Source organism: Chelonoidis abingdonii, chromosome 14 (assembly GCF_003597395.2).
Source record: "Chelonoidis abingdonii isolate Lonesome George chromosome 14, CheloAbing_2.0, whole genome shotgun sequence".
NCBI lineage: Eukaryota > Metazoa > Chordata > Testudines > Testudinidae > Chelonoidis > Chelonoidis abingdonii.
This window is the reverse complement of record NC_133782.1, coordinates 21,553,493-21,573,907: the sequence shown is the minus strand read 5'-3', so window position 1 is coordinate 21,573,907 and position 20,415 is coordinate 21,553,493. Positions and strand designations below refer to the sequence as shown.

General features: G+C 41.3%; 1 protein-coding gene across 2 annotated transcripts in view; it reads left to right on the top strand.

The window, feature by feature from the left end:
* Positions 1–20,415, top strand: part of TOP1 (DNA topoisomerase I) — a 78,996-nt gene that overhangs the window by 24,217 nt on the left and 34,364 nt on the right. For both annotated transcript variants that reach the window (XM_032767335.2, XM_075072295.1), the window contains exon 3: positions 9,523–9,625. In XM_032767335.2, coding sequence (XP_032623226.1) covers positions 9,523–9,625 — 103 coding nt within the window. The remainder of the gene's footprint in view (positions 1–9,522; positions 9,626–20,415) is intronic.

Here is a 20,415-nt window from a genome sequence, read left to right as displayed (position 1 = left end):
AGAGACTAAGTGACTTACCCAAGATCGTACAGGAAGTCTGTGGCAGAGCAGGAACTTGAATCCAGTTCTCCTGAGTCTTGGGCTGGTGACCTAACCACTAAGCCATCCTTTCTTTCTATGAACTGTGTGATTTCCCACTGCCTCTTGCTGAAATACCTACCTGCTACAGGATTGTTCAGGTTATTAAAATGCCAACAATAATGTAATCTGAGTTCAGGTTGACTTCAGCCTTTGGTATTCTGGAGATGTCAGTCACACAAAGGGTGGACATTAATGATCACTGCTGTTTCTTTATTTCTGGCCCATTAAGCCAGTCTGTATTAAATTGTAGAACATGACTTGTATAAAGATGTGAATAAATTTTTAGGTAACCAGACTTTGTTTGCAGACTGAATTGAATGTACAGAATAACTTTGCTTTAACAGTTCAGTTGAACACTTTTATCAAACGCTTCAATTCTCCTCTTATGGCCACGCTACTGATGAATAGCTGCCCTCAGATAAGAGTTTCTATAGAATGCAAGGGAAGTTAATACTGTTTGGTAAATTCTCCTTCGTACTTTAAGGTATTGTATAAACAAGACCCTTCATTTTTTGTATTCATGTTGTTTACAATTTCCTGCCAATATATTGATGATTATTACAAAAATTAAGAAACGGGTGAAAATTGGTGAAAAAAATTGACTTCACAGTTTTCTGTTAATATTGGGAGGTAGGAGGACAAACAAAAAAGCAACAAATAGAAAAAAGTAAGAGTACTTTTTGACCCTGCTTCCTTCTGTGGAAGGAAAGATAGTGGTTTGGTAACCTGGGCATCCCAGATTACTGAGACATCTTCTCTCCTTTCAGAGTAGGCCGGGATGGGGCCAGGGCACCATCTCCTCACGCTGCCTCTTCCGCTTCTGGGCCTGGTCCAGAAGGAGAGATGGCTACTTGGTTACTTATGCTGTCCAGGTTACTGAGCTGCCATCTTCTGGAGCAGACAGCCCAGTCTTAGAAGTTCCAGCTTCTTTTTTAGGCTCCATCAGTAACACATACATTTGTGTGTGTTTTTATCATCTACTACATTGTCTTACTTTAACAGATAGTGTTGGCTTTGCACTTAGTGTATTGGATTTTCTTAAGATAATTGGCATTTTCATGTACTGGCATGATCTAAAATTTGGGAGAAAATTGGTAAAAATCCAAATTAGCTTTTATAAAACTGGGAATTTTTTTGGTAGAAATCAGTAAAAACTGAAAATGAAGGGTTTTGTGTATAAATAAAATAACACATCTCATCTCTTTCTTTATAACATACTACTTAGGCTGTGTCTGTGCTGCTCCATAGTACAGACTGGGGGTATGAATTGTAGGGCTCTCTCGAGAGTTGCACTGTACCTGACCTGTGTGGCTGCTGCTGGCACAAACGAAGTTACCTAGTTCACATTAAAGTAGTTCTGTTTGAAAGAGGACTATGTTAATGCGAACTAGGTAACTTTTAGTTCGCACCAGCAGCATCCACACAGGGCAGTTAGAGCTCAACTCTTTGGTAAAACTCTACAATTCATACCCTCATAGTCTTCACTGGGGTGCAGTGTAAGCAAGACCTTAGAGTGACTGGTTTTAGTTCCTCAGAGTCTGTGTGGCCCATCTTGGGGGGAGAGGGAGGAGATGGGACAACTGGTAAAGCACAGCAATGGGAAATATAGGGGGTTTAAAATCTAGGAATAACAGAGTACAGCTCCTATGGATTCTTTCCCTTCTTGAAAAGACAGTGTCGTATCAAAATCCTGTGCCACAAAAGTACCTGGTATTTCCCTTTATCTCATTGTACCTGACCAGGGCAGAATCCTGGGGATGCTGGAACTCTAACTACAGGGCCATGTTAGACTTTTAGCTGTTAGGAGGATACAAGACCATAGGTCTTATCCGGCTCCCATTACGTTCACTGATAAAATCTGCCTTCAAGGGAGAGCAAGACTCGGCTCCATATCTTGTAGCCAATATATCCCACCGTTTATGACCATCTTTCCTACTGTCTGTCACCTGCTGGGTCTGCCTAATGAACAGGAAATCTAGAGGCAGAGGATTCTTGGAGTCTGTGTGTCTCCAGCCTGGAGGATAGTTGGGGGATTTAGACTGGGGGTACTAGATTTCCTTGTCTTCTCACTTAAGAAAAATAAAAACACTTCGGGAGCACTGTCATGTTGCTCATTAATTTAGGAAGTTCTTATTTTGATTGGCAGGATAATCTATCTTGTTTGTCCTGAAATTTTTATCACTGGTTTCTTCTTGTACTCTTTCTGTGCTAGTGGGTCTAGAAAATGGATGATTTGAGTTTCAAAAGAAGCATCAGTCATTAGTATTCTGATTCTGAGGCTTGTTAGCTCCTGTGTGAGGTTTTCTGTGTTCTCCTTAGAGTTAATTCCAGCATTTATTTTGACTTTTAATTATTGCACAGTGAAGTGGAAATCTTCCGTCTTCTGATCCAGTTTAAGGAAGGGAGGACTGAGGTGTCTACCTCAACCATCACTTGGAATATAACAGACCCCCTTAAACTATCCAGTCTGAACTGGAGATGACCAAAAATAAAAGTTCCTCCCTGATCCCTGTTTATGGATGTGACTTTTTTTTGTATAAGCTGTGGGCTAGTGGTAATCTGAAGTAGTGTTCATTGTAGGGATACTTTCGAACTCAATTGGTTAAGGGTCACACTTCAGGCTGCTCTTGAAAGAAAGAGCCTTTTGAAGTATGTTGCTTCTAACTGAGCAAGTAGGAGCCTAGAAAATTTGCTTCAACAGCTCTAAAGTGCTTTTCTTCCTTGGGACGTAGTAGGGCTGGAAAATAAAAATCCACTTTCTTCTTCAATCTAGTTTCTTCTTATTGAGCAAACATTGTTTCCATCTTCCCCAGTGTTTCTAATGGAGCAAAAATTGGCATTGTTCCCCACTTGCTATCCAGTCCCAGATAATTTAAGGTGAATCAGAATCTGTCTTAAAATGGGCATATACTGGCTGTTTCATGAATTATAATTTTTAAGCACTTCTTGGTATCTTTCATCTGGAGATCTCAGACATTTTACAAACATTTAATGAGCTAAGCCTTACGGCGGCACCTCTCTGAAGTAGGAATTGTTATGCCTATTCCACAGTTGGGGAAATTGAGGCACTGGGACACTAAGGCTTGGTCTACACTGGAGGAGGGGGAGAAGGAGGAGATCAATCTAAGTTACGCAGCTTCAGCTATGTGAATAATGTCGCTGACATCGATGTACTTAGATCTACTTTCTGCAGTGTCTTCGCTGTGGTAAGTCAGCGGTTGGCACCTCTTCCCCCCTGCATCGACTCCACCTGCACCTCTCGCTCCGGTGGAGTACCGGAGTTGACGGGAAAGTGCTCAGCGGTCGATTTATTGCGTCTAGACTAGGATAAATCGACCCCCACTGGTTCAATCGCTGCCCGTCGATCTTGCGCGTAATGTAAACGAGCCCTGAGCGACTTATCCAAGGTCTCACCGGAAGCTCATTCCAGTCCAGTTTATCCACACATCCATATTTCATCTTTAGAAGTGCCAGTTGGGTATATCAATTCCAGTTTTGCCTCCAATCACATGCAGAGATCTGGAAAACACCTGCATCTTCCACCTCCTTCTGGTGGTGCTGTTTTCTTCTGATTTACTCACTTTTCTGCCCTTACTCCTGCCTCTCTTTCGGGCTGTATGGTCAGTGATACCTGGATGTGATTCTGTTGTCACTTTTTAAACCATCTCCTTTCCATCTAGAACAGCAACCACTCTCCTCACCAAGTACATCGCTTCTCTTCATGCCAATCCCACATAATTGAAATCTAGAAACATGGTGCAGTCTCATAATTACTTTAACTTCATGGTCATACTTCTATAGTATTTTTACCTGAAGAACTTGGTGTCTTATAAATAACTAAAGTTCTCAAAATGCCTGCAAGTACAGAAGCATTATTGCCATTTTAAAGTTGGTTACACTGAAGTATGTAAAGTTTAGGTGACTAGTTTGTTTGAGGTTGCAGAAAGATTCTAACAATTTGGAGTTCTTGATCCCCGTCCCCCTCCCTCTGCTACCCATCTCACTTCCTCTTTATACATCTGGTCTTCACAGATGCTTGGGGGCCCTGCCACTGCCTTTCTGCTGCTCCTTACTTTTATACTTGTAGGAAGCTGTCTGAATCTCTTCTTTGTAACATACACTTCCTAACATTTTAAAAACCAACCAGAAGTTGCCCAGAGCAAAGTTTATCTACCAGTCTAACTGTAATCCCATTTATAATCTCCCTCCGGTAACCAAGTCACTTTGTTCACTTTAAAGATCTTGAATAACTGCTAAATGTTATGGTCTAGGTTTTCTTTCTGATGTAATCTGTGTATGTCCAACTTTCTACTACAGTAAACCCTCTTAATCTGATGCCTATTAAGGTAAAGTAGTTTGTCTTTTTTTTGCCAGCGATGCAATGACTGTTTCAAAGGGCTATGCTGCCACAATGACTTGAGCTGTAACATGTATGTGGTGAAAGTTTTCAGTCTAATCTCCAAGGATCCTTTTAGCAATTGAACCAGAATCAACTTGCTTCAAGTCATTCTTAGAATAATACTATATCATAGTATACCAGCCTCTGCCAATGAATAAATGAGGGGGGAGGGGAAAAACCCCACCCCAAACACTGTTGTGAATCAAGGAGAATGCTTTACTCCAAGGGTTCTGAAGGGAAGATGGATTTATCAAGACTGTCCATTTGGGCAGTTTTTATACAAGCTATTTTGGAAAATATCTTTTTCCTCTGCTGGTAGGTGCCAGAATTAAAGGGACTGGAGTCTAAAACCAGTCTGTCCACAGAAGAGGTGATAGCACATGCAGCAGTTGTATACACCTTCCTTCAACCTTCCCCAATTAGGGTTGGTGGGAAATCACATCTAGGAACCAGGGGAATTCAGTTTCCATGTCCTCTCTGCCTACACTGGTTTCGGTGATATGAGTACCTGAACTGGAATGAGATGACTGTACTCATTTCAGGCAAGCCAACAAATAGCCATTAGTAATGACTCCTAGATGTGGGTGACCTGCAGCTGCATTGACTTTTATGACCTATAAACAAAAGGCTTCCTTATCCTGCTACTTCTGAGTAATCCAGTATCCCACTCTCTATTTTTTTTTTTTTTTTTTTAAACATGAGTGAGTTTGAGAGACTTGGTTTTCTTTTGTCTTTTGGTGGAATTCATACTTCAGTGAAATATTCTTTCTGAAGAAAGATTATTTTGGGGGACAGTCTTCATCCTAATCTAATTGCTTGTATAGATCATTCATCATTGTATCGAGGCGCAGATACATCAATTCTGAAACTCAAGATAGTATTCACTAAGAGTCAAGGCTACTCTGTGTGCCCGTCCTCTTCATCCTGTACCTCTAATGTGAGTGTACTCCATCCTCACCCTCCTCCACTTCTGTAGGAAGGTACCTCTCCGTCTGTGGGTGAGTTTGCCTAAAGTTCTCTTGCCCCTTTTTTCCCTTCATCCCTACAAAACAGACAGTCTCCTGCTCACCACTCATTTCCATCTGCCAACTGGTCTCTGTCACATGGCAATATTCCAGACTTCCCATTAAAGCACCCTCACCCAACCTCTTAGTATCAGGAAGTGGTGGGAGGGATGTGAGGGTTCAGAGACACCACTTTTGTTGTACCCCCTGCTGTTGTGCCTGAAAATCAGCCAGTCCTCTCTTCACACCCATCTGCAAACTAGCTCTCTAGGAAAGAGCTTGGAAGCTAGGATTATAGCTACTTCTTTCTTTTTGAGGAGCATTTCTTTGATGATTTCCTGCCCACTGAGGTGGAAGAAGTGGATGGTGTTATCTTTTTTCAATAAAACTTTATAACAAAATCCCGTCTTCTCCAGTACATGTGTTTTGTGGTGTTTGCTTCCCATGATAGGTCACAGAGTTAATTCTAAATTATACAGAGAGATTTCCTGTCTAAGCTTGACTCAGGTGTGTTTACTGGTTGTGGCCCTGCCAATAATTCCAGCAGGAGCGTGCCAATAATAAATGTCAGTTTTAAATGGAAAGCAAATGCACTTGGTTGGAAGGGAGTCCTGGTGCAAAGATGGAGAACAGTTCCTTCCTCTCTACTCAAAAATAAATAAATAAATAAAGTATCAGAGGGGTAGCCGTGTTAGTCTGGATCTGTAAAAGCAGCAGAGAATCCTGTGGCACCTTGTAGACTAACAGACGTTTTGGAGCATGAGCTTTCATGGGTGAATACCCACTTCATCAGATGCATGCTCTTTCAAAAAAAATAAATAGTCTTGCTGCTCTCTGGACAAAAAGAGAATAATTTCAATAGCACAGCCACACACAAATATTTTCCAACTTTGGAACTGAGGGAATTGGCAGCCAATTGATAGAAAAAAAAATTGATACCACATCTGTGTGTCCCTCTTTGAAAATCAAATGCAGTATAAAATAAATGAGTCTACACAATTTTATATATAGTAGTGTTGTGATTTTTCTAGCGATTTAGCCCATTTGTCAAATGTAAATAGGTGGTGGTTTACTTCAGTCATTGCTTTAAGAATCCCTGAGAGAGATCCTGTGGAACAAACCCCCAGCAGTTTCCAAACAGCTTGGGCTTCCAGTTAGTGACTGAATTGAAAAATTACAAGATTGGCATATACTGCCATGGAAATGTGTAGAGTGTTGTTTTTTACAAGAAGAAATCCCTACTTGGCAGTTCCGAGACTGTAAATGTACCTGCCTAGAATTTGCTGAAAGTTTGCGGTAAAGCTTCAGCATGCCAGGGCTTCGAAATACTTTATTGCTTGTGTGGCTAAAAACTACCTGGTTAAAGCTGCAGCACTAAAATCCAGAAATGTCCTGTCAGTCTGTGACCCAGAATGTCATAGATTAGCTCATCTTTGCTTGAGCTGTAAGCTTGTTGTTAATGCAGTTTTATGTATTCAATAAGATCTTAGGTTGAGAAGTGTTAGGAAGGGACTTTGAATTAACAAAAGTAAGGAAAGAGGCAGAAGCCAAATGGGGAGATTGGAATGTTATACATTACTTTATGCCTCTTTATTACAGGGTCTCAGAAAAGTAGCTTAAGGTACATGGAACACTGGATTAAGTTGAACTTTTATTGGTGTATTATTTTGTTAGTATTTTTGTGCTAAAACTAAATGTTTTGAGGATCTTAGAGCTCATTTTGGGCAAGAAAAAGAATGTTTTTTTTGTCTAAAGCACAAGTCTAGGGGTATGTCTACACCGGAAACTTAACTTGACCTATATTTGGTTGACTTACAGCCACCACAGTAATTGCTGTGGTAGCTCATGTCCACGCTACCCTCGTTGAGTCAGTAGTGCACATCCTCAGCAGGAGCAATTCCACGGACCTAAGGGGCAGCTGAGGGGAGCTGAAAGTCTGGTCTCTCAGCTTCTGGCTGCTCCACAGGCTCCTTATGGGCTGGCCCTGCCCTCATCTACCCCTCCAGGAGTGGGAGGGGGAGGGGAAGGGGTGGAAGCTGCCTGGGGGTTCTCCGCCCCCCTTCACTCCACCAGCCAGGCAGCCTTTTCAATTTCAGGCTCCAGGAGCCCTGAAATTGACAAGACAGCCAGTGTTTCTAGGCAGGAGCAGGCTCCAGCCCCCAGCTCTCCATAGAAGCAGGTTGCAGCTGGACTGTAGCTGCCCTGCTTTCTTGTCAATTTCAGGGCTCCTCCCCTGAAATTGACAAGACAGTCAACAGCCTGTATAAGTAAGGCAGTATCTGCACAGACACTGTGTCACCCTAACTACACTGACATAAGCCCTACTCCTCTCATGGAGGTGGAGTTATTATATTGGGGTAGTAGGGCACTTACATGGCTGGGAGCAAGGCTATAGTGTAGACACAGGAATAATTAGGGGGATAATTACGTTGTGTAAGCTGCCTAACCGTGTAGCGTAGACCATGCCTAGAAAATCTGTTGCATGGAATCTATCAGATTATGAAAAGTCACTAAATTGTTGTGCTTTGGTGTCCCCCATCTTTAAATTGGGTATAATGGCTGCTTTACAAGGGAGTTGTTAGGATTAATACATTTTGAGAAGAGTTCTGAGATCCTGGGACACAAAGCACTATGGAAATGGTGCTATGTTGTTGTAGGTTTGGTATTTTGGCCTGGTTTATTCTATCTGTTCTGAATCAAAGTCAGCACAGCATTCTAGTTGATAAATAGATGTCCTGAAGAGAGTTACTTAACATGTTAGTGGCATTAAGAAGAGTGCACCTAGAATGAGGGGGAGGGAGGGATTTTTTGTGGATGAATTGCATATGTTTTTACTGTAAGCAATATATAATGCAGTGCAACCTGTGAATCAACCACTGAAGAAACCAACAAAAACTAGGTAGCTCTCCACTTCAAGTCAACAAAATTGTCCTTTAAACCTTGGCTACTTTTAAAATCTCCTCTTTGAGACAATGAGGTCTCCTATTGGAGGTGAACTTGTTAAAAACAAACAAACAAACAAAAAAAAAACAGCCACCTGTTTTACTCCTATTTTTCCTGTGTTGGGCCATCTATTTGTTTTGGTATTTTTAAAGGACTTTGTTCTGATAGTAGTGTACAGTACCACAAGCACTGGTGGGATTGGGAGACAGCACTTTTGAAAATAAAATTATTAAACCATTGTAGTTGTCTAAACTTCAGCCTCCAGTTGTTTGGACTAGCCCTAATCTACATAGATCCCATGTGGAAGCCCAGCTACATGCATATCATGAAGAGCTGTCAGAGGCATCTTACTTGCCTAATCTATTCTTGAAGGCAATTGCATGTTTTTGTGGTGTTTGGGCTCTAAAAGGAGAGCTGTTTTCTGCTGCAGAAGACTGAGAGAGAAGGTTCACAGCCTTCCATTGTGGGCTGCTTTTGCCTTGTTCTGTGCCAGTCAACCCACTCACCATGTGGATAAGAGTAGTATACTGCAATTTCTAAAAGGCCGCTTCTCTAGTATGAAATACTGCTGGAGGCAGTGTGGCCTAACTGTTAGATCCAGGAGGCCGGACCTAATTGTGATTTAATGTTTGTAAAGCATTTCAAAATTGTTTGAACATAGGCTCTAATATACACCTCTACCCCAATATAACACTGTCCTCGGGAGCTAAATAATCTTACCGCATTATAGGTGAAACCGCGTTATATTGAACTTGCTTTGATCTGCCGGAATACACAGCCCTCTTTTCTCCTCCCCCCCCCCGAGCGCTGCATTACCGTGTTATATCTGAGTTTGTGTTTATATTGGGTCACATTATATAGGGGGAGAGGTGTACGTGCAACTGCTGCTATCTTGAGTTAATTTGTCCCAACACAATGATTTGTCAAATTAGTATAGTAGGACCTTTCAGTGCTGAGATTCTGTTCCTATACTGTATTGTGAAGGATACTTCAAGAGCAAAATAAATACCAAGCTGCATGAGGGAGCTGATGACTTGACACACAGTTCAATCCTCCCAGTTGCATTTCTTAATTCCTTTCCTCTTCTGCTTACAGATTCTCACAAACACAAAGATAAACACAAAGATCGAGAACACCGGCACAAAGAGCACAAGAAAGACAAGGAAAAAGACCGGGAAAAGTCTAAGCACAGCAATAGGTGAGGAAAATCAATTGACAGGTCACTGTTGCCAAAACCTTTGCTCACCCACAGTCAAGGCTTCATATGAAGAGTTAATGTGGTGATTAATGTGCACAGTGTTGCAATTTTTAAGTGTTTAAAAGAATGCTCACAGATAAGTGCATGTGTTCTTACATGTACCGGTTAATTCACGTCATCTTAAAAATGGAGGTCTGTGTTTTAATGTAGATTGGTGTAATTAAAAATCAGTTGAGGAAATGACTACTAACTGCCACACTGTGCAAACTTGAGTTCAGTACTATTGATACTTTTGGTTTTTTGTGGTACTATGTATATTCATTATTAACAAAAACATTACATTATGCATCTTAAAATTTCAGAAATGGTAGGTATTTTTGTGCATTTTGGCCAAGTTCATATTGCTCACTTGGTATTCCTGTGATTCTTTTTATTATTAAGTCGCACATGAGTGTTCTATAGTTCTGTTTATTTACTTTTTTATAGTAAATATCTTACTATTTCATGTTCTGCTTGTTGCTCATATGTTGGCACTGCATCAGTCTGTAACTTCTGAACTTACTACTTAACACAGTTTCTTTGTGTGCGTTCTTGGCTCTACATTTCCAAATGTTTTTCACCTAAATGTAAAACCATCTTTTTTGCAAATTCAACAAAGCACATGCCCTTCAAGTACCTCCTAATATGTTTTCCATATCTGAAGTTTGAAAGCTCACTTTTATGTTTTGAGCTTCCGTCTCTTGTGGCGGGGGGGCGGGGAGTGGTAAAGATTTTTCTTTTAAAGTGGAAAAATCTTTCATGAATTCTAATTCTCAAACGGCTCATAACTATTTGTTTATATTTTTAAAAAAATCACATTTGGGCAGCTTGAAGTTAGGGAGTGGAATGGATAGGTTATAATTGAGATAGTGAAAATGATTACTAGTAGAATTGCTTTTTGAGGGTTGGCCCTTTTGTGGGGTAGAAAAAAATTAAGCTCACATTTGGTCAGAGGGATAGCTTTACTTACACTATATAGTACCTTACTCCACACGTGCTTCCATTGAAGTCAGTGGGACTTCAATCAAAATGTGTCCAAAAAAAAATAAATCAGAGTTCTTTAACAGGTATACATGCTGTACTTGCGGCCTGTGATTTTGAAAAGACCAGCATATCTGAGTGTGTACAACAAATTCTTGCTAGTTTTGGTGAATGGTTACCTAATATTGTTGACCTGCCTCTCCTATGCACAAGTGGTCTGTGAGGCACTTAATTTCCCTTTTGCAGTTCACTTCTGCAGTTTGTGCACACAAGTTGCAGGTGCATGTGCTTATGTGCATTTTCAGCCCTTTCAAAATGTGTCCCTGAGGGTGAATATATTTGGCCTGTTGAATCAGTCGGTCGTGACTACAGGCTGATACTCCTGGGATAATAACATTACACACACATTAAGAACACTTCAGGACTTTTTGTCGAGTAGCAGTAAAAAAACACCACACTCTACCCCTGTTTGCACTCAGTCATATGCGGCATAGCAGCTGCTCGCTCTATCAAATACAATTATTTTTAAAGCAGACATGACTGACTCGTGGAAACAACTGACTTTATTATACAAACTTTTCTCTCCCAAATTTTTTTATTAGTATTCACCAGTACAATTCCATAAATATATACTGTGCCTATATAAAACCTGGATTAAATAACAACAATCCCTGCCTTATAAAGTGTGCTCAAAATATGGGACAGCAGTTTTAGAAGAAGGGGTACAGAGAGATCAGTGGTGAGGAAAACTGTTGGGGGAAGACTCATGGAAATATTATTGTGTTCTTAAAAGGAGATTTGAAAGAAGAGAGTGCATCCTGGATGAGAAGTGAGGAGACTTCCATGGAGACATAACAGAAGACATGAATCTAACTGGGAGGAGGAGGAGAGACAGCAGAAAGATCAGAGGTTTGGGGGGAGATTGAGTAGGGAGAAACCAGTGCGAAGATGTAGAGTTTCTTGGCTGAGGATGAGAAGTTTGAATCTGAAGGGGATGAAAGTCGGCTAGGGAAGGGGATTCAAGGAAGATGACAATAGGGTCAGAGCAGTGAGAGCAGAACATATAAAAACTCCTGAAGAAGTTGCAACTTTTGCCTGGAAACAAAAATTTGTTGGTATTGGTATTGTCGTAATTTACCTCAAACTATGGTTATTTAAACAATATTGACACTCATGGTGATTTCTTTGTTTGATTTGGTGACTGGATGTGGACTGGCTGGCAGGGGCGGCTCCAGGCACCAGCACAGCAAGCACGTGCCTGGGGCGGCAAACCATAGGGGGTGGCCTGCCAGTCGCTGTGAGGGCGGCAGTCAGGCAGCCTTCAGCGGCGTGCCTGCGGGCAGTCCGCCGCTCCTGCAGCTTTGGCGGCAATTCGGCGGCGGGTATGCCACAGGCGCGGGACCGGCAGATCTCCCACAGAAACGCCACCGAATCCACGTGATCAAGCCGCCCGACTGCCGTGCGTGGAGTAGCAAAAAACATAGAGCAGCCCCTGTTGGCTGGGACTCATTTTAAGTATCTTTCATCGTCCCTCTTGCTACTGTTTTGAATATATCTGGTGCAACAAGTAGGTTTTGAAAATATTATTTTTAGGATCAATAGTCTGTTCAGAGACTAAAAGTGGGGAGACTTATTTCCAGAAACTCATGAAGAAATGCTGTCTTGCAAAATGGCCACAACTTCCCATTTTTCTACATTAGGGAAGATGATAACCCTTCTGTTATCAGGATGTGGGAACAAAGAGCAGGTGAATGGAAGCAGTGTCCATTTTGGTGAAGGGAAGCCCATGACTTCAGTCCCGTTGAGAACCATAGGCGATAGAATTCCATAAAGAACTCTGAAGTAGTACATATTTGTCTGCTTGTGCTGAAGGAGAAACTTTACCTATGAGGAATAACTGCAAAAAAAACAAAAAAAAAACAGCTATTAATACTTTTTAAAAAATAGGTTTAGCTAATGCATGAGATTTCGGTGAGTTTTTAAATATATGGGGAGTTTGAAGAGCATGTTGCTCTATTATTAAGATCATTAGGGCTCAGAAAAGGTCTGACACGTGGTGCTAAAATTAAAAATGGGTCCTTTAAGAAATTTAACTCAGACTAACAGAATTGCTTACAAATTCTCAGAAAATCCATTCTGTACTCGGCGAAGTGCTGTAATCTTGTGGAGGATGTATGTATTATTCCACTTATGTATGAAAGATACATATTTTCTTTAAGTGCAAAAGTTAAGTCAGCCTGAACTATGGATTTGCTTTTGGCACCTCCATAATGTGTCATGCATAACACGTTAATATATATTCCTTTTTTGTAAGGGAGATGATGTGGGGGGAGAGGGACGCAAACCAATCTCTCTAGTCCAAAAGGGAGATTTTTATAATTGAAGGTTGCAGTTAGGAACAATTCCCTGTTGTAGAGGAAGCAGACCTGTACTCTCCATGTCTGTGTCTCTCTAATAATTTGACAGCTCTATCATCTCTCTTAAACAAGGTTGTTTTATAAAGTTCTGTTGAGGGCAAAAACATTCCCCTGCATAAAAATAATTTCTCTGTCTTGTCTTTGTGTGAGGGGGAGGTCGGATCATGGTTCTGAGCTGCCAAGTGATAAGTGCTTTAAAAATACCTAAAATAGATAATCATGATCTCATGTGGTAGAAGAATGCTGGCCTTCTATGCAGAACTCTTTAATTTCACTTTCTGGTTTCATCCTCTCCCACTCACTGGATGACAGCTTTATATCCTAACCACTCAAGTACGGATGTAGTAAACTGGGGGAAAAATAGCACTCTTGTGCATTTCAGGTTTTCTTTTTTATTTTTTTCTTCACCCTGTTTCAAAATAAATAAATACAGCAGAGCCTACTTAAGCAAATTCCATGTCAAAGAATAGATCTACATCAATGTATTGAGTAGTACTCAGAAGTCTTTCTTTTTGTAAATAAACACTAGATGAAGGAATAATGAACACATTAAATATAGGCTTCTTTGCCTGGAAAGGCAAAATGCAGTAAATTAATCTGTGATAAATGATCTCTGAAATACCTGGTTTCAATGCATCAAACAAAAATATTTGGTAAAATAATGGACGTTTCCATGTGTCTTGGGTTTTTGTTCATGGAATGCAGGCTGTCAATAAATTGAAATCAGCAGAAAACTGGTACTGTGGTATATGGAGTGAAGAGACTCCCCACTCCCACATTGGCAGCACTGATCAATATTGTCAGCGTGACAAGTGTCTGAGCTTCAGAAAAATCCTCCTCCAGCTTGTATGTTCATTCTGGTTACAAAATGTCTCTTGCTATCTTCTGCGTTTGAACAAATGTTGAGGGTGTAGTAGGGCTTATAGACCCAATTCTCAATGGTGATTTCTTGATTTTTGTTTTGCCAAAAACAAAAATTGGGATGGGGAGAAGAGCTACTTGTCTCATACACGGGTAAATTCAGATTATGGAAAATTCTGGGTTTTCTCCCTTTTTCTTTACCATATTTCATGTGTTGTCCCCCAAACCATTTATCTAAATGGCAGAGGGAAGGAGAAGATGGAGGAAATCTGTACATGTAGAGAAAAGGGCCATTTGAAAATTTCCTTGTGCTTGCTGTGGGGGGAACCGAGAAGGATTGGATCCCCCTCTGTGTCCACAATCGACCTTGGGCTGCTATCTGGAAAAACTGTCTTCTAATAGTAAAATTATTGCTTTCCAGTAGTGCCTAGAATATGCATGCTATGCCTGGTCCCAGTCCCAAAGAGCTTACACACACATGAGGTTTCATTTTCATCTGTCTCTAACTGATGATTACAGCTCTGGCCATCTGTTTTATTCCCAAAATACTGTGTTCGCTAAGGACCTGATCCATTGTCTGTGGAAGTGGATAAAAAGACTCCCATTCAGTTCAGCAGGCATGGAATCGGTTTCTCATGAATTGGTAGCTCAGCTGTACAATTTGGGCCCACACAGGTTTACACTCAGTTCTGTTCTGTGGTGGTGCACCTCTAACAATGGGAATACAAAACTGCAGGCCAGCTGAGAACTTGGCCTTTACTAGTATTTATTGGTCTGACTGTAATCATAGCTTTCTATCAGCATTGCAGTAAGTCAGGCAGTATAACTTCTGTACTCTCCCCGTTGGTTTAAGATTTCTATAAATTAAGAGCTGCCTATTACTTAGGCTTCAGTTGGATTCTAACAGATATCAGTTGTCACATCAAAGTGCTGTTTGCAGCTAGTTCTGATGCTTAATAGTAGAAAATACATAGCTATGGTACTACAAGCTAATTACAGCTGGGAAAATTAGAGGGGAAATAGAGATGCTTTAGATAAAACATCTTTACCTGCTTGTGATCTGAAGCTGGGATAGAAAAGGCATTAGAAGGGGAGGAAGGGGATTGTTGTTGTACATAAATGGCACCTGGAGAATGCCGTGTTAAAGTACTCAAAGCCGTCTGCCATCCTTTGGAAACACTTTCCACTTCTGGCTTTCCATCTGATCACAGTATAAGCAGCTGCTGCCAGATGCACATTCTCCGCTCCCTCCCCCAATTAAAAAAAATAAAATAAAATGCTCTCCATCACATTTTCCTCTAGGCAGCTCATCGAGGGAATACTGCTAGAGTTTTCAAGGAGACAGATTTCTTTTGTTGCACTTAACATTTCCATCATTCTTCCCCTGTCTCCCCCAAACCCTCTGAGATATTGTGTTATACAAACCTTCTAAAAGGAGAGACAGGAAACAGAGTTGATGGTACGCTGTGGGGCACTAGCTGATGTGTTCCTATTATGAGGTGTTAAATTAATTTCTCTTATTTCCTCCAAGATATCTGATAGATTCCTGTTGCATTCCAAGTGTTGTTGCAGCAAGATACTATTGTTTTAACAGGCCTATTCCTTAGATCAGATAAATGCTGGTTAAGCACAAATGTTGTCCTGGTATAACTATGTCTGTTTAGGGAGGGCAACCTTTTTTATTGAAACAATTACACCCATACAACCTTGTAGTGTGGATGCATATATGGGTATATAAATATGCTTAGACTGTACAATGTATTCCTGAACAGGAAGATGGGGGTTAGCGGTAGTCATATAAGGCCTTATACTTTGTATTGATCCTCTTTAGTAGGTTTCCGACTTTTGGGTTTTAATCTGGCTAGCTCTGCAGGGAAGGATGCAACTGAGGTAACAAAAGCAAGGGTACAGAGGAAGGACTATAGGATATATGTCATCATCCTGTGGCTGCATCACATCATGTCTTTCTCTAAAGAGGGAAACAAGTAGTGTGTAAAGTCTGAAATGGCCAGAAAAGGATTCTCTGATCTTCAAAATGTGACACCTGTACCCTAATCATACCTTTAGGCATCCTTGTCCCTATGGAAGGCTGAGACCTATTCTGAAGGTTAAGGATGGTGCCTTGGAAGAGATACCATGTTGCCCTCTTCTGTTATAGTTGCCAAACTGTGAAGTGTTTCCCCTGGAGGCTTCCCTAGATATCCTTGCCCAGGGGTTCTTAAATTTCATTGCACCGTGACCTCATTCTGACAACAAAATTACTTTATGACCCTGGGTAGAGGGAGAGGGGCCGGAGCCCGAGCCCTGCCTCTCCAGGTTGGGGTGGCGCTTGTGCTTCAGCTTCAGCCCTGTGTCCCAGCAAGTTTCATGCTGGCCCTAGTGACCTCATTACAATGGGATCCCGACCCATAGTTGGGGAACTGCTGTCCTAACCTGATTAAAAACACGTTCTGTTTGCTGGCTGAAATGGGTACATTTGGGAAAACTATGTGCCTCTTGTTACTGCTGCCAGGATTACTGGCTGAAGTCTCCAACCTCAGCGTGTTCCCAGGCAATGCGCATCGCTCATTGGCACCGACGTAAATCAGGCTCTTCCTGTAGGCAGGATGGCATGAGCCTACTTTTGTTATTTAGTGTGTCAGATTTCAGACACACTTGTCTGTCTGTAAAATCAGAACTGTATTTTGGTGCCCAGAGAATGTGTAGGTGTGGCAAGCATTCTGTTTATGAATGGGAGAAAGAAATACGTTTTCCTTCTTACCTAAGAGCAAGTAGCAGATGGAATTTTGTTTTTTTAGGGAAGCTTCTGTTAGCCTTATAACAGGAGGAAAGATGGTGGTGGGGGGAATCTCAGAATTCACCACCTATATCACTGTTACTTAGAAATAGGCTTTGCAGGCTAACACCCAGGACGCTTAGGATCTTTGAGCCTTCCCTCCTCATGCTGCTTCACACTCTGAAGAGCAATGAGAGGCGACTATTAAAGGTGTTGGAAGCAAGAAGTAAGTTGCCTTGCCAAAAAGCAAAGGGAGGAAGGGGGTAGTCTTATGGTAAAGACCCAGGCCTGAAGGTCAGAAGCTGAGAGACCTGTTTCTGGCTGCACGAGTGATATTGTATTTGGCAATGAGCAAGTCACTCAAACCAACGTTTTCAAAAGTTGCAGCTGATTTATTTTGGGATACCTCAATTTTTGGTTGCTCAACTTCAAACCTGGGGCACAACAGAAGTGGAAGCCATGAGTGTCCAGCACTTCTGAAAATGAGGCCTACAGGTATGGAGTCTTGAGTTTGGTATCCAGAAGCAGCGTGATATTCTTGAAAATATTGACATTTAATTTCTGATCCTTTGTCACTTGTGAAATAGGGACAACGCTGTTTCCCTATATCACGGAACTGAATTCATTGTTGTTTATATTGCATTGAGAGTCATAGATGCAAACTGCTGTAAAAGCTGTTGTTGTATTTGGATGAATTTAGTAAGCCATGCAATTGCAAGTGGGATTTTAAAAACAAACTCATAGAACAGGGGTTGGCAACCGTTCAGAAGTGGTGTGCTGAGTTTTCATTTATTCACTCTAATTTAAGGTTTCGCATGCCAGTAATACATTTTAACATTTTTAGAAGGTCTCTGTCTATAAGTCTATAATACATATATTGTTGTACGTAAAGTAAATAAGGTTTTTAAAATGTTTAAGGAGCTTCATTTAAAATTTAAATTAAAATGCAGAGCCCCCCCGGACCGGTGGCCAGGATCCGGGCAGTGTGAGTGTCACTGAAAATCAGCTTGCGTGCCGCCATACCAGAGCTTGCCTACTCTGCCACAGAAGAATGTGGGGTGACAAGAATCTGCTGGTCAGAAAATAGAACAGTGTAGACTTGCAGACACAAGTCTAGGTTTAAGCTCTACTGTGGGAGATAAATAGCTTTATTAGCTTTCTCGCCCGACTGGCATCTCCACATGTATCTGTCTTCTAAACCCACAAGGCACCTGTTGCAATAGTTTTCTGCTGTTCTACTTGGGCTGTTCCTTAATCGTTCCTCTCTTACACTTTTATAATTATGAAAGTTAAGCTCACAAACAATGTGAGAATCATCAGCTTGTCGTCTTTTTCATTTTCCCTCTAGGATACTGAAGCTGGGAAATATATCCGAGGTAACAACACAAGTGTAGTGGTAGCAGGCATCCACTTGACTTTTCAAATTCAGTTCAGGGTTCTGTGTGTACTGCTGTCACGATCACATAGCATATACAGTGTAGTCTGCAGTATGTGGTCTTTAAATCTGTGCTAACAGGCAATCTGTGGTATGGCATATCTGTCTGTGGCGCTCTAGAAATACTTAATCTCCTTCAGTGTTTAGGCACTCTTGTACGCTGTTCCACTAGTCTAATCCTGTCACCAGAGAGTTAAATGGAAATTGACTTCTATCTGGAGACTTCATAGTGAGGCACTTGTCTTGAATTAGTGAGAGGACCACCTCCTGCTAATGTAATATAAGCTTTTTATTCTTACTGTTTTGAACCAGCAATAGGAGAGGCTGTCCTAATGCAGTGGCAATTTCCCAGTGCTCTGCACTGTACCGTGTGCAGTAGATTCAAAATCCATTTAGGTGTTGCTTGGTGTAAAGTGAGTGCCATCAGAACTGGGATCTTCCTCCTTAACTGCTTGGATTTGGAGAGAGAGAGATGCATATTACAATATGGCACTTTGAGCGTGGTCCTCTGGCTGGACCTTTATCAAGTGCAACTCTGGAGGAGTCCATAGGAGTTGTATGTGTACAGGATGAGGTTGAAGTCAGATTTTTCTCTGCAGTCCTACAGGTGTGAACAAATTGGTGTATTGTAACTTTAGATGCCCTTCTCTTTAACATACACAACCTTTCTGGGTGCTGAAGAACACACTCATTTCTGTCTCAAGTGTTTAGACCAGCAGCTCAATTTCTGCATGTCCCTTTTTGTTCAGGTAGAAACAAAAGGAGAATTGGAGAACTTGTCTCTCAAAAGCTCCCTCCCATCTTGCATCCTAGACGTGATTTTTTTTCAGTGTATCACCATTCAGTGTCTTTACTTGCACTCGAGTGTTAAATGACTGAAGTAAGGAAGCTGCGTACATTTTCATAAAGCTTTGTGCTATTAGTTTATTATTTGTATTGTAGCGCTCAGGGGCCCCAATTATGGCCCAGGACCCTCACAGTTTAGGTGCTGTATGAACACAGAACAAAAAGACAGCCCCACCCCAAACAAGCTTACAGTTGACATGTCCATGAAGAGATGACAGATGGCTATGGATTGATTGATGGGGGAGTACCAGCAAGCAATGAGTCCGTATTAGCCAGTAGGGTAGGCTGTGGTCTCAGCACAAGCTTTATCAAGATTTTTGCAAGCAAAGGAAAGTTTTTAAGGAGGGCTTTGAAGGAAAACAATGAATAGCTTTGTGGATGTTTATGGAGAGCTCCTCTCTATGTGAAGGGCAGCATGGAAGAAAAGTACAAAGATGCTTGTTTGAAAATTTAACAAGTGGGCGGTGAAGGCTGGTCTCTTAAGCTGATCATGGGTGGGAGCTGATTTTTCAATACTGAACGAGAGATAAATAGTGTGGGGATAGGCTGTGGAGGACCTTGAAAGTGAAGTAGCTTATGTTTGATACACAGCTTAATCCCAAGGAGTGATGGAAAATGTTTCCTTAAGGCCAGGGATCTTTCTAAGTTAAAACAATGAAGAATAACAGTGATAAAAGAGAGAGTACATTATGGGAGTTGTAGTCCTGATGGAACTGGGTCTGCAAACTGTCAGGACAGGCAAGACGCTTGGTGTTTCACCATCCCCAGCAAGAACAAGAACCCAGTTATTTCTTTCCCCCCCCACACCCCCATATGTCTTGCAGGGAGCCATAGTCTCTTCCTTCTGTTTTAATGGGACTTCATACAGTTTTGTAAACAAGCCTATCTAAGGCATGTTCAGCTAGTAGAGTTGCTGCTTGGCTTCAAGAACAGTGCTGCTAATTCTGCATTGCCAACTCTTGTGACTTTTTTAACATGAGTCTTGAGATGTGTGGTGTGTTTCATAAGATTCCAGCTCCTGGAATCAAGTAACTACCTGAGCATCTAGCCCTTATAGTTGCAGTGGAAAACTTGAGAATGTGATTAGAGTATATCCTAAAAGGCTCAGAAACCGAAAGGGGAAATAAAAAGAACCTTGATTTTTTTTTAATCATGATTTTGCAGACTCATTTATCATTTTTGAACACTTGATTGGCAATATTGTAATCTGCAGCACTTGAATCTGAGTGTCAATGAACTAATAGCCTTTGCTAAAACTAGGCACGGTAACATCTCTGCACTCCTGTCATGACTTGTCATTGTTATTCCGACTTGAGCTTTTCCTGAGCGGAGAGCCAATTGTGCTGAGCTGTATGGTGATTTTGACAGAGGTTCAGTGTGGCTTTGTTAGAGCAAGCAACTAGGAGTTAAGGACTGCTGAGTTTTATTCCATTGA